Source organism: Paroedura picta, chromosome 8, assembly GCF_049243985.1.
Source record: "Paroedura picta isolate Pp20150507F chromosome 8, Ppicta_v3.0, whole genome shotgun sequence".
Lineage (NCBI taxonomy): Eukaryota > Metazoa > Chordata > Lepidosauria > Squamata > Gekkonidae > Paroedura > Paroedura picta.
Genome location: NC_135376.1, coordinates 67,495,073 through 67,509,303, shown reverse-complemented (window position 1 = coordinate 67,509,303; position 14,231 = coordinate 67,495,073). Strand labels below are relative to the sequence as shown.

At 39.9% G+C, this 14,231-nt stretch overlaps 1 protein-coding gene across 4 annotated transcripts in view; it reads left to right on the top strand.

Moving 5' to 3' along the window:
* The first annotated feature begins 5,649 nt into the window (after positions 1-5,649).
* CFAP46 (cilia and flagella associated protein 46) overlaps positions 5,650-14,231 on the top strand; it is a 105,328-nt gene continuing 96,746 nt past the window's right edge. For 2 of the 4 annotated variants that reach the window (XM_077350190.1, XM_077350193.1), the window contains exons 1-6: positions 5,650-5,729; positions 7,046-7,111; positions 8,784-8,908; positions 9,000-9,131; positions 9,876-9,940; positions 10,807-10,971. In XM_077350190.1, coding sequence (XP_077206305.1) covers positions 7,063-7,111; positions 8,784-8,908; positions 9,000-9,131; positions 9,876-9,940; positions 10,807-10,971 — 536 coding nt within the window. In that variant the 5' untranslated portion in view covers positions 5,650-5,729; positions 7,046-7,062. Of the gene's footprint in view, positions 5,730-5,826; positions 5,947-7,045; positions 7,112-8,783; positions 8,909-8,999; positions 9,132-9,875; positions 9,941-10,454; positions 10,639-10,806; positions 10,972-14,231 lie in introns of those variants that run through there. The other 2 variants (XM_077350191.1, XM_077350192.1) reach the window with 2 other exon arrangements.

The window sequence follows — 14,231 nt, the reverse complement described above, 5'->3', positions numbered from 1 at the left end:
GAGGGGGAGAGAAAGTTTCAGTCCATGAGAGAACTGCTGTGCTGTGATTGGTGGCTTGCTATGATTGACAAGCCAAGGAGTGGAGGGAGAAGTTCATTTTGCTTTCCCTGGCAGCCTCATCAGGAGGCAAAAAGCTTCAATGGGGCAGAGGGAAAATGCAGGAGGGGTTTCCCCATGAGGAGAGCTGCAAACCCAAGATTTACCATCCCATGTTTGCCAGCGGGAAGCCACCTTTAATGAGGCTATGTTTTAAGCCTTGGATTTTTAATTTTAATATATATTAACATTCAATTTTACTTTATATTCTACCCTACATACAACCTTGGTGCAGTCCTTTCTTTTTTTTTTTATAATGATTTTTTTTATTTTCATAAAGATAGAAATATAATCATCATTTGAGAATATACGACCCCACATTGACTCCACAGTGATATAAACTTTTGCCCAAAACTCTAAGAGCCATGAGTCTAAGAGCCGTCCACATTTCCACTACATTTAAAAAAAAAAAAAGGCCTGTTTAGATATACAAAAGAAAAGTTATTATTAGTCAACTTACTTGAGAGATCGTAGACCTCACATTAACTGCTTGATACAATCTAAGAGCTATCCTAGCAGATATTTCTAGGTTTGAGTTAGATGCTTAACATTAAACATTTCTTATAGCACAGTATGAGTTTTGGCCCTGTATCAATACCCTGATGAAGGGAGAGGAAAGTAGGGCTTTGCCTTAAAGATGTACAAAGAAAAAAAATTACAAAAGGATTTCATAATTTCTCCTTATCCTTAATACAGATACATCTACAAACCATTTATACTTGACCCATTCTAAGAGCCATCCTGACAGGTATAAGTTGAGAGCTTTGCATTTTCTACAGATCAATATGGGCTTTGGCCCTATAACAATACACCAATAAAAAAAAATAATAAGGGGGGAAAGCCCCATTTTATATTTCCAACGCTAACGATTATATTACCTATATGCCTACTAAGAAAAAGAAACAAGAGAGAAAAAAGGCACTGCTTCCCCTTTTTCATAAAAATAGCAATGTAGAATACAGTATATGTTGTTAATACAGAGAATAATAAGATTTCCAGGTTTAGATTAAATGCTTAACATTAAACATAAAACAATATAAGCTTTCAGTCTTCTATAGCTTCTCCTTATCCTTGGTTCTGATACATCTACAAAACAATTTATGCTTGACCCATTCTAAGAACCATCCTAACAGATATATTTTCAGATTTAAGTTGAAAGCTTAACATTAAACATTTTCTACAAGTCAGTGTAGGCTTTAGTCCTAGGACAATACACTAATAGAAGAAAGAAAAAATAAGGGGGGAGAACCCCATTTTACATTTTCAGCACTAATGATTATATTACCTATATGCCTACAAAAGAAAAGAGACAAAAAAAAACAAGAGAGAAAGAGACACTGCTTCCCCTTTTTCATAAAAATGGAAATATAGAATACAGTATAACATTAAACATAAAACAATATGAGCTTTCGGTCTTCTTAAGGGGGTCTCATCTCGAGGCTTGCTACATCTTGTCGTTCCCGTAAAATTATATTCTGTCCCATTGGCCTTTGGCATAGAAAGTGCAGTTGTACTCTTTCCCGCAGAGTATGCATCGATAAATCTTGAGGCCGTTGCACCTCCTGGACTCCAGTATCAATACAATTTTTTCCCCAGAGAGATCCTTTAAATCGGTTACTTTCACTGCAGATCCATATTTGTTTTGATTGATTTTTGTACACTGTTGCTTTGAGATGGCTGTATGTCTTTTTAAAAAGGGTGTCCTTATCTGGGCTGCAGAACTCCGGCATCCCATTTTCCGTCTCCAGAATTTCAGATTTCTCTTCTACTGTTGGTTTTCCACCTTGTTTAGAGCTGTCATCAGCCACTGCTATTGATCCATTATTCCTGTTAAAGACGTCTTCCTTGGCATCTTGGATCTCCTTGAAGATATGAATTTCAGATTTCTCTTCTGCTGTTGGTTTTCCACCTTGTTTAAAGCTGTCATCAGTCACTGTTATTAATCCATCATTCCTATTGAAGACTTCTTCCTTGCCATCTTGGATCTCCTTGGAGATATTTTTGATCAATCCATCTAAGAATACTTTGTAATCTTGGGTTTGTATCTCTATTAGATGAGCCAATCTTTTTAACATAGACATGATTTTGACTTTAAAAAAACCCGGCCTCAAACAATTTTACAAGTGGCCAGTAAAGGTCCTCTGTTTTATCCTCTAATGTTCCGGCACAGGCATGTGGCGTATTGAAGTCAGTTAAGGCAGAGATTCTCGTACTGGCACAGAGTTCTCGTGAGATTTTCCCATTCACAGCTCTTATCTTCTTATCTTCGAAAACCAAAACAATTACAATAAGAGCTTTTGCCAATTAATTCGAGTTGATTTGAGTCCTTCTTCTGCTTAGTTAGGAGAATTAGCCTGCCTCTTAACGAGGTGGCTTCAGGCAGAGCAGAGTAAGAGGAGGGGGAAAACAAAGGGCTTTGATGCAGGAAGAAAGACGAAGAAAAAAAAAAAGAGAGATACTTGCAGTAAATGATGTTTTGGAACTCAGCCGATGTCCTCCCCTCAGTTCAAAGCGTTCATTTGTGGTAAATCATCATGTAGGGTTGAAGCAGATACTTTAAGATTAAAGAAAGAAAAGAAAGTCCGAGGTAGAAAATGGCAGTCGTCCTCTGGACCTGGAACGCTGACAGCCTATAATCCAGGGAGATATACTCCCTAAAGGATTGGAGACGGCCCCAAGAACTTCCTGGGTAGAAAGGTGAGGTGGGGTTTGCGTACCCCTCCTCTTTTCTGCCAATTGCTTGCACAATTGACCCCTGTCAGGCTTCAGAGATAGCAGAGCAGATGCCCTGCCACCCTCTCAGGACGACATCTTTAGCCACACCCCGGTGCAGTCCTTTCTTTATTAGGAACCAGTCAGTGTCACCAAATGGTATATGGTCAATGGCTTCTTTCGCATAAAGTATCTGCATCAATTTGATCAAATGCACTGGCACACCCACATTTTTCAGGGCTTCCCACAATTCGTTGTAATCCACACAATCTTGTAGTAAATAAAGCAGATGTAGACATCCTTCAGATCCAAAATCCAGCACAGGTTTGCTATGGGATCACGAGTATGATCTGAACTGCAATCGGCACTTGAATATGTTTAGTCAGCAAGGATTGAACTGGACCATCGTCGGCTACATAAGATATAGTCTATTTGGTTCCTGTGTAGTCCATTTGGTGATGTCCAAGTGTATAGGCAATGTTTATGTTGTTTGAACCAAGTGTTTGTGATGCAAAATCCATTTTCATGTCCCAGACAATCACCTATATCATTTCTTTCTCTAAGTCTTCATTTGCCAGTAATATCTCTCTCTGCTTATGTGCCAACTTTTACATTAAAGCCACCCAGTATGTAAATGACATCTTTCTTGGGTACTTGTTTTAAAGTGTCTTGAATGGCAGTATAGATGTCTTCAATTTCCGCCTGTATTCCATCAGTTGTCAGAGCACATACTTGGACAGCTGTGCTATTTATTGGCTCGGCAAAATTTGAATTGTCATTATTCTATCATTGATCATCGAAAAACTTTCCACTGCTCGAGAAAATTTTTTGCTTGCAAGAAATCCACACCGTTCCTTCTCATGGAGTTCTGAATAGTAGATGGTAACATCCTTTGATTGAAACCATCATTTGTCCAATATAATTGATTGATGTTAAGGAGGTCAATGTTCATCCTGATCATTTTTCTTTTGACAGTTTCGAATTTTCCTCAAGTCAGTCCTCTAACATTCCAAGTGTCTATTTGGTGCATCTTTGTAAAGCACAGACCCCTTTCTCTCACCATTGACAGCATCAGCAATTGGGGTTCCTGCTGGATTTGCCTCAAGCATGTCATAAAATCTAGGGCTGCTTGTTGAAGGTCCTTGCTGCTCCCCAGTCACTTCTTGGGTAACCTCGTTTGAGTAGCTCACCACTGGGCGCCATATCAAAATCATCTGAGAGCTGTACCATAGGATTTTCTCGACAATTTTTTTCCAAGGTAGGTTGCCAAGTCTTTCCTTAACCCTTAGTAGGTTGCTGAGTCTTTCCGCATTTACCCGAGCTTGGCACCAACAGATGTGTATGGCTGAGTTCTTTCATAGTCAGCTCATGGTAAAAGAGTATCTGCTTCCATTACAGTTATATTTTGTTTTTATGTATTACACATTACATTGCAACAAATAATGTCATTTTAAAAAACAAAAATAGGCTAGTTCTAGCAATAAAGAACCATGGAGGTATTCTCAAACAGACCAGCATTCTTAAAAACAGGCTCCCTTCTAGACTTGGCAACCTCCAGTTGGGGTTTGGAAATCTCCCAGAATTATAGCTGAACTGCAGAAAATAGAGATCAATTCCCCTAGATAAAATGACTGCTCTGGAGGGTGGACTCTATGGCATTATACACCGCTGAGGTTCTTCCCTTTACAAATCTTGTCCTCCCCAAGCTCTGCCCCCAAATCCCCAGGAATTTCTTCAATTGGTAACCCTCTTCTTTTCCCAACTCATACTAACATATTCTTTTTCTGCAAAAAAAAAAAAGATACCTCCATTTTGACATTTGATTTAGCCACCAAGCTTTTGGAGATATAATCCTGACATGTGTTGGTGTTAGAAACTCCTCAGGATCCACCCCCCCCCCAAATCTCCAGGAATCCCCCAACCCATTATCTATTAACCATTAACTGCTGATCCCCCTCCCCCATGTGGATGTCAGAAAGTCAGATATTTGTCTTTAACAGTGAATCATTTGTATAATACTAACAGTCTGCAGCAGAGATTCTGCAGTATTAAAAGTAAGCCTAACTGAAATTATTTCTGCTTGATTTGGATGTGTTGTAGTAGCTGACATGACAATGTCTTGTCGGGGTAGTGTGCACACAAACAGGGCCAGGCTTTGAGTGACCAAGGGAGGAAATATGGCAGTTTTCAGCACATTTGCGATGCAGCCTGTCAGGTTTAGGTGGGTCAGGGGGTGAGTGACTGAGCCTACCAGGAGGTAATAGCACATTGTTTGACAAAAACATTAAAAACTTTCTGGCACAGATTATTTAGTCGACAAAACCTGAGGCAAAATACTGAACAGGTTAGTAAAATATGCAGTTCGGCAAACTGACTTTTGCTACTTCTGAAAACACTGGCTTCTTTCCTGCAGCGTGAAACTCTGCCAGCGTATGGGAGACACCAGGGCCCACATTTGCCTAACATGGACTAGGGCAGATGTTTGGAGCTGTCTTAACTGAGTAAACGTCCCAGTATTTCAAAGCCATCCATCTGGGCAGCCGCAGAACAAGCACATTAATCATAAACAGGCAAATGAGGCAATGAACAGCAACTCTCCCATGTGTGATTGCTAAATCAGTGATTCTTTAGTGAAGCATGAAGAGGAGGACGGAAGGCGACAAGCTGTAAGATTTGCATGAGAAGCTCGAAGCGGAACACGTACTCGACCCTGCAGCGGCCAACGCTACAGCCAGGAGAGAGAAAGCATTTATACATAGGCAGAAATAGTGTCCTGAGCGACGCTCCGTACTGCAGGGAGGCGGAGAGAACTACGCGTGCGAGTGCAGGGCCGATGCGGCGTTGCTAGGAGACCGAGGGACGCGGAAGAGCGGAGGGCTTGAAGCTAGACATCCGGGACGTTTCGGGGATCCTGGGACGGGGTGAGAGGGGGCCCCTCTTCTCTTTGGCATCCCAGATCACCCCAGGCCACCAGTGGGGCGAGGATGGCTGTCAAGGGCAGGGGGCACGTAGGGGCAGGGGCGAATGGAAATGAGATGTTAACCGTTTGTTATCTGGAGGGTGCCTGCTTTTTCTGCTCCATCCTTTGCTGAGACCTGTTGCTAAAGTCTCGTGGAGCGGAGAGGAACAACACAGGATGTAGTTATTTGTTACCTGTATATTCATTCAGCAAAGAATTTGAGGGTCTGAGCAGGCGCATCTAATTTTGTTTGGCCTTTGGCAGCCAAGTAAAGCGGGACTTGGTCCTAATGTGGCTTTTATGGATAGAGGATGCATTAATTTATATAGAGTGGAGTGGATATAAACTTGATCTTTTAAAAAAAACACAAAATACCCTTTCCATTCTATACAAAGTAATGCATATCTATCCATCTATCCATCCACCCACACACACACATACATACATATGTATATACACTATAGCTATATCTCTATATATCTATATATAGTAAGGGATTTAAAGTATTTCTACATATAAAATGTGAAAAATAAACAATGTGGCTCAGGGAGATTGATGTACCAGGGTATAATTCAGTCATGTTTTTCTCAAGTGAAAAATAAATATTTGTTTATTCCAGTTCTTCTGGAAATAGTATCAGGAGTCCCCTAACTTTTCGAGCCTGCAAGCACTTGTGGAATTTATACACAGCATAGTGGCCACAGCCACAAGTGGCTGCTACTGGAGGCAGAGCCAGCCATAAATGGCTTCTGCTGTTTACCTTCACTCACACAATGCAAATCAATGTGCTGACATGACAGCTTCTGCCAAAGCGATTAAATAAATGCACAGTCAATTAATTCTCTAGTGGCCATTCAGAAGTCTTATTGGGCAACAACTCCATATGGCTGCACTCACTTTCTAAAACCACTTGCTGGGGTCAGGAAATATATTGATGGTTGCTATGACACCCTTGGGCAGCTCGTTGAAGATACTTGCTATGCATGTTTGGTCCTTGTGTATTGCCTTCTGCTCTAATTACATTTATTGTTTTAAAAAAGAAATAAACCATAGTGTAAGTCATTAGAGGGTTGGCCTGAGATTTCTGTAGCATTGGCATGACTATTTTGTTAATTGTTCTGATTTCACTTATTCATATGATCTATGCACCTGTCCCCAGTTTATAGCATTCCAGTTTATAGCATTCCAAAGCTTTGCAAAGTCTTTCTCAATCAGTTTCAATTTTTTAAATATAGCTTTTGTTACGGAGAATTGCATTGATAACCTTCTTGTCAACAGATTTCAGCAAAGAAGACATGGAGTTGCTGATTAGGCAGAAGCTGTATGATGCTCAGAATTACCAAGGTAAATAATAAAAAATTATTATTAGGTGTATGTGTGTGTGTGTGTTTATTTATTTATTTATTTATTTATTTATTAGTTTGCATGTATAGTGCTAGTGGATATGTTTACTCTGTACATTTTAATGGGTTAGATACTCTTTCCTAATAATTTACACGTGGGATGGTACTGTGCACACAAAAGCTTATACCTTGAATAAAATGTTGTTGGTCTTGAAAGTGCTACTGGACTCAAACCTTGTTCTACTGCTTCAGCCCAAATTTATGCCCACTCAAAGTTAGCTAAAAGTCTTACAGTATCATCCTGAGCAGAGTGCACCCATCTAAATCCATTGAAGATAATGCATAGAAACTTAGAAGGGCAGAAGTTCATTTTGGATGGCACTGGTACTTATTTAGACTGGTACTTTTTATTCACTTTAGACTCACTGTTTAGCCCTATGTAAATGCATTGCTCTGAGTAGAGCATATATTTCTTTGTGAGCATCAGTGTAGTACAGTGATTGACGGCCTCTAATCTTGAGAATCTCTAATTGCAGCATTTTGATTTTTCTCTGTAAAGTACACTGAATTCTAGGGGATTAATTGGCTGTTTTGACAAAGGATTATCATTGGCTGTATTTGGTTGTGACACAGATGTAGCAGAATTGATTTTTGCTATATATTCTCTGTCATGTAAGAAGATCATAGTCTGACGAAGGGTGCTTGCACTCAAAAGCTCACGCCTTGAATAAATCGTTGTTGGTCTTAAAGGTGCTACTGGACTCTGATTTTATTGTGCTACTTCAGACCAACACGGCTATTCAATAATCATAGCATAACAGTAAAAATATTGTAAGAACCAGGGCTATTCTGTACCTGATATAGTGAAATACTCACCTTATGCAGATGCCATATTTTAGGCGTATTGCACGACGTTGCCAACATCCAGCGTCCATGCAGCAAACTGGTAGCTACATCCTCCATTTTAAAATGCTAGCTGGAAAATTGCATAAAGTGGATTCTCCCAAGTAAGAAGTACAAGCTAGAGAGCAACCAGCACCAGAAAGTGTGTGCACCCGAAAGCATATCCTTATCCATCTATGGTTCCTCTATATATTTGTGAAACAGCCTGGGGGATGGAACGTGTCCAGCTGTCCAAGTTGGAATAGGGCCAATCAATAGGGCCCTGCCCCTGCAGCTCCCGTCCTCCGTCCCTGGACTTTAGCCTCTTTGCTCTCAGACACACCTCAGTGCCTGGAGCCAGCAGCAGGTAAGGGGAGAGGGCCCTGGGCACAGGGTCGTGGTGGAGGGCCTGCTATCGAGGGCCTCTTGGCCTGCTAAGCAGGACCTGCTAATGAGGGCCTCTTGGCCTGCTAGGCTGTGACTGCTAATGAGGGCCTCCTGACCTGCTGACTGCCTGCTAAGGAGCTAGCCAGCTTCCACCCTCCCCACTTTATCCGGCTGTGAGCTGCGGACCAAAGCCACCTAAAGCTGCCTGGCTGGGGGCTAGGGGAGGGGGCCCTTTGAAGGCACGTTCTTAGGAAGCTAGTACTTTGAATAAAACATTGTTGGTTTTAAAGGTGCCACTGGACTCAAACTTTGTTCTATGTACATTATTAATCAAAATTAGTCTATTCTCCTATAGACTGAAGCAAAATATTCTTTCACCTAATTTCGGTGTTCTTCTTTTTAAGACACAGAAGCTTTACAAGACACTTATGAGTTGATTAAATCTGCTAATGAAGGAAAATCAGCCCTTGATTCCTCAGAGAGTTTCTGCTCTGACTTGTATGTTTTGTGTGCGGAACAAGCACTTCAGGTAACAGTACATTTGTTAGGTTGGTGAATAGCATTTTCTTTGTTGGATTTTTTTTCATTATAATTACACAAAGAAATATGTTTAAATCTAGATGGGATTTCTAGAAATGAGCAATGAATGTCTACAAATGTATTTTAAAGGAAGGCCTCCAGTTACCCAGTTTTTGGGTAGAGCATACTTGTGTCAGAGCCAATTATACACTCCTGTGTCTACTGATAACTTGGTAAGTACATGCTGTGAGAGTTTTGATATTGTTAACTGTAAAGGTTTAGTTGTGAATGAATGGATACATTTACAAGCAAGACTCTGTTAAATGATAAACATTGGGTTCCGAATCCTTTCTTTGTTACAAAGCACTAATGCCAGGGCAGTGCAATGGGGGGGGGGGGTAACCTTCCTCCTACGTAGTGAATCTCTTCCGCAACTGCTTCCCTTGAGTCCCTTTCCCCATTGTCCTTCAAATGTATTATGAAACTGAAAACAAGCTTGGCTGGATTAAAAATGGTAAATGGGCTACAGGGCAAAGGATAAATTGTTGTCAGATTTTGTTTTTTACAAAAGAGTATTCCCACTCCAATAACCTTTCTTTGCGTGCTCATGTTTGGAAAACACATGTTCACTGAGTAGTTCAACCAAAAGGTGAGGCCATTTTAATAATGTTAATTGTTGATGTTTTTTTTTCCAATATGGAAAGTTCTGGTTGAAGTGATGGAACTTCTTAGCTGTAAAACACTTTTGATCCAATCCATATATTCATTGAAGCATCCTGTACGCACAACTTGTGCACGTAAAAGAAAGTGCAGACAGATCTGCACCTTCCATTCAAAAGGATGGTAAATCTTTTCATGGCAGGGTAGCCTGTGTGTTTGTAGAAACTCCAACATTTGCAATAAATGAATTGACCAGAATGAGTGGTAATCAAAGCTTTTTCTTGCTCTCAGTTGAAATGTTTTTAATACTGTTTTAGGAACAATTTGAAAAATTTGTTACGAACCTGGTGAAAGCAGTAGACTTTGCAATAGGGGAGGGAAGGTGAGTCTTTGATAACAGATCTCTATTTTGACTATTTTGAACAATATCATCCTGACTCCATGCCAGGCTACCTGTTTAGGTACTTATGACACTCTGTCAACTTACCTCCCTCAGAGATAAGATTTTCCCTCTGTTTTTCTGTCTCTTTACTGACTGAGCTGCCATAGTTATGTGTTTTCTTCTTTGCTGAAGAAATCTAGCTGGCTCACTGTGTCACAGTAGAATATTTTGGCTGTTGGCTCAGCCCAGTAACCTGAGGGGAAGGGTCAGGAGCCCACTTAAACCACTGAAAATGGTACTTGAGATGTTTTGAAATTCAAAATTAACAAAATTAACAAAATATTATATTCAACATAGAGGGGAAATCTGGAGTTAAAACCAGTACACACACAGATTTTAATTATTATGTTTCAGGCTAATGAGAGTTTCTTAAGCTATTCACTGTTAGTCAAATCTTTATGTTGAGAGGCTTTTGTTCCACTATTTTCTGCAACACTTCAGTATACTTTCTTTGCGTTTTCTCTGACTCTTGATTTCCAGAAGGCTGGTATACTCTTTCCAGTACCCAAACACCTCTTGAAACATCAGTACTTGCCTTGAGTTTTTAACTGACCCTTAAAATATCTCTAAAGGCAGCTTCTAACCACATCACACCAGGGATTTCTGCACTCTTCAGAACTAACTCCCTGTTTGACTAGGTAGGGAAATTCTCTCAATTTCTTTGGCTTGAATGGAAGTCGTTGCCAACTTACCCTCTTTGCTGTGTAGTTCAGAGGGTGAGACTTGATATTAAAGTCCAGAGGCCGTTCCTTGCCTATTTCTGTTTTAGAAGATGGTAATATCTTAATGTGTACTTTTTTTTGCAGGTACTATTTTTTGATACATAATGCTTCAGTTGTTTACTGGAGGATTATAAGGCCATTTTTAAAACCCAGTTTTCGGCATTTTCTGATTCCAAGCTTGTCCCAAATTGTATTTGCACTGAATCACCCTGATGATCAAGACAAGGACTGGACGGCAGAACTCATGATGTAAGTTGAATTGGCCTCTTTGTTGACGTTCTAAGGCAGCCCTTCTCAATGATTTTACTGTTGAAAACCCCCTAAAACATTCTTTAGACTTTGAGAAACAACAGAAGTGGCATGATCATGCAGAATGTGGTTGGGAAGCATAGCTGTATACCTGCCCACCCAGGGCCCCTCCCCTTCCCACCCTCTCCAGACCCATCATTGGCTGTTTTGGGAGGGGAGGGCAAGGTTGACATGACCATATATCATCTGATAAATATATTTAAATTAACTCCCACCCATTCAGGAAACCCTTCCAGGGCTGTCAAGGAACTCCAGGGTTTCACAAAAACCTGGTTGATAAAGCCTGCTCTAAGGTAACTGGTTGGCCTCTCTGTTAAACAGGATGCTGGAGTAGAGGGACCAATGGTCCAATCCAACAAGCCATCTATTATTTTTTATGCTATTTTAGGGGGGAAATTGTTCTGTGGCAATTGGTTATCATTTGGTTGCTACTGGATTTTTGCAACTCTATATATTGGTTTTTCATAGGTTTTCATAAAATAATTAAATTGGTAAAATGGCATCATTGGACTTGGAAATTATTTTTGGTGACATGACTTAGAATCATTCTGGTTAAGTAGCAAATACACTGACTAGCTCAGTAATGAAGACTGTGATGTAATGATTGATGAGACTCTAGTTCTTCTTTAGAAAATATTTACAAGAATATTCAAAGCTTTTTTTTTCAAAATGCTGTGTACACACATGAATTTTATCAGTGTTTCAAGATATGCATAGGGTAAAGCAACCCCAGATAATGAATACTATCAAAATACCTGGATTCAAAACATCCAGTCAAGTAAAATTTCTTTGGGTGTGCTTAGCACTTGCATTAGCTCAGTATGACCTCAAGAGTCTCCCACCCCCATCACAACCCGCTTATGAATGTTTATTTACTTTATTGCTTATTTCTAAAATCTCATATCTAACGTTTTACTTGAAGGTTCACAGCTGCCCCAGGATTCAGATGTGACTTCTCACATGCTGGGATCAGGGTGGGAGGTGAGGGGAAATGAGTTGAAAACATTGGTGAGCACATTGATTTGGTTATGTAGCTGTTTGGATTGCAGGTATAATAACCAGAAGATGCCAATGAATGCATAACTAAAAAAAAGAAAGAAAGAAAAAGAAACTGGGAATGTATTATAATTTAAAGCCTAGTTATTAATGTGTACGGTTATTGAACTGAACATGAAAACTTTAACACTTGGTTGTTGGTGATGCTTATTACATCAAGGTTGCAATCCTAAGAATTCTTTACTGGAGTAAGCCTGATTGAACAAAATGGAATTTACTTCTGCATGGAACTGTTTAGGCTTGCACTCTCATATTTTTGTTGAGGGACAACAAACTGCTGGAGCTGTTTTTGCTTGTAAATTACTAATCCACGAACAGTTCATCTCAGGCTAAATGATTACAGTGTCTCCTTTTCCCCTGTGACACTTACTTACTCTGTCAGTGCAGTGCCATGTGGAATGTTACCCGTAAGACCACTGAAATAAGTGGACTTAAACTGGTATATATTTAGATTGCACTGACAATTTGATAGATTGCACTGGAAATTAAGGGAGTCTAATACATTGCATATATTCAGTGTATTTTCCAACTGCAAACTGATTTCTGACTGTTTTTCCTATTTTGCTGTATTCCTAATCCCTCTATAGCAACTTGTTCATCCTTATTACTTTTTTCCTTGACACACACCTGCAGAGATGCCAGCTTCATCCTGGATATTTTTTCATTGACCTAAACAGATCAGACATGTTGTTCTTTTGTTGCCAGTCAGATTACTGTCTCTTTCAGATGAAGCAGTTTGAGGCCATTGTGTTCATGGGGAAATCATGATGATGTCAGATTTTTGTCTGATGTTAAAGATAGTTCTTCCTAGATTAACAGAGCATTCTGGGCCGTGGGTGGGATTTGGAGCCAACTGAGCCCTATGCCGGCAAAACTTGTTGTCATGCTGGAGTAACAGCAGTTTATGCTGGAGCAACAGCACAAACCCCACATCAGATTCAACACCTTTCCAAATTCATATTCTGATAAATAATTAAGAACCCCTGTCAAGTAATTCTCCAATCAATCAAATGTTATATATAATCTAATTTAGATTGCTATGAAAAATCAATTGATATTGTCTCAATTATCCTTTTAAAATTGAATGCATGCTGCAGAACCAAAGGTACTCTTTCCTTCTTCCCGATCACCCATTAGCCATTTTACTTTACTGTACACATATGGTGTATGCCAGAAGTACACCTTTGTATCCTTGAGTGGAGTCCTGTCCCCAAAATCCACCTGGAGTTTTAGTCCTGAGCAATCAGACTGCTTGTTCTGTAGGGAATATTCCAACATTATTGGCTTCAACAGAAGGAGTTGTACCCCTCTTCTTTCCTCCTCCCAGGTCTGTCTTATATTTATTGACTCTTACGTCTATTGTCAGTGTCAACAAAGTTGGGGAAATGGTTGGAAATTACGGTTGGTTACTGACATTATAATGTGCTGAAGTAACTTGTAGCAATTGCATCAGAGAGCAAAGTGAAGTTCTAAGAGAATTTGTAAACGCATCTGTGCCCCCTGCTCGTTAGATCTGCAGCCTCTGGACAGCTCTGTGTCCAGCTTGTTTTAGAATTATCTGAAATGTTTATCTGACAGCCTTGAGTACAAATCTATGAAAGGAAATTGGTGCTTTTACCTGGCTTTCTCAAAAACATGGTATTTGATTACATAAGCTGATGTGGCTCTAGCCACACTTCTAGAAAAAAATCCATAGAACTGGTTCATGTATATGTAATTAACAGAACCAACTCAGTTCTGAATGAGATATGACTGATGAGAGCTTGACGATTGGCCAGGGTGAGGCCTGAAGACTCTTCTTGCTTCATTCTCATCCATTCTATCACCATTTTTTCCTGGCCCCTTTGCTTTTTTGCTGCTTCCATTCATCATTCATGGGAACCAGTGTTCTCAAAGACAGATGTAAAGCCAATTGAAATAAGTTTGGAATTGCAAAGCCCCCACCTACGTGAACAATTTGCTCTACAGGGATGTTTGTACCAGTGGACCATTGTTAAGTCACTGCTCAGTTTTTTGGAACATATGCTAGCAGCTCAAATCATGAGTGTTTACTTCACAATAAGTCCCATGAAAAGTAATAGAATTTACTTCTGTTTAAGTAAATGTAAGCTTGCCACCTAAACTTTCTTTATTTGGGTTACATG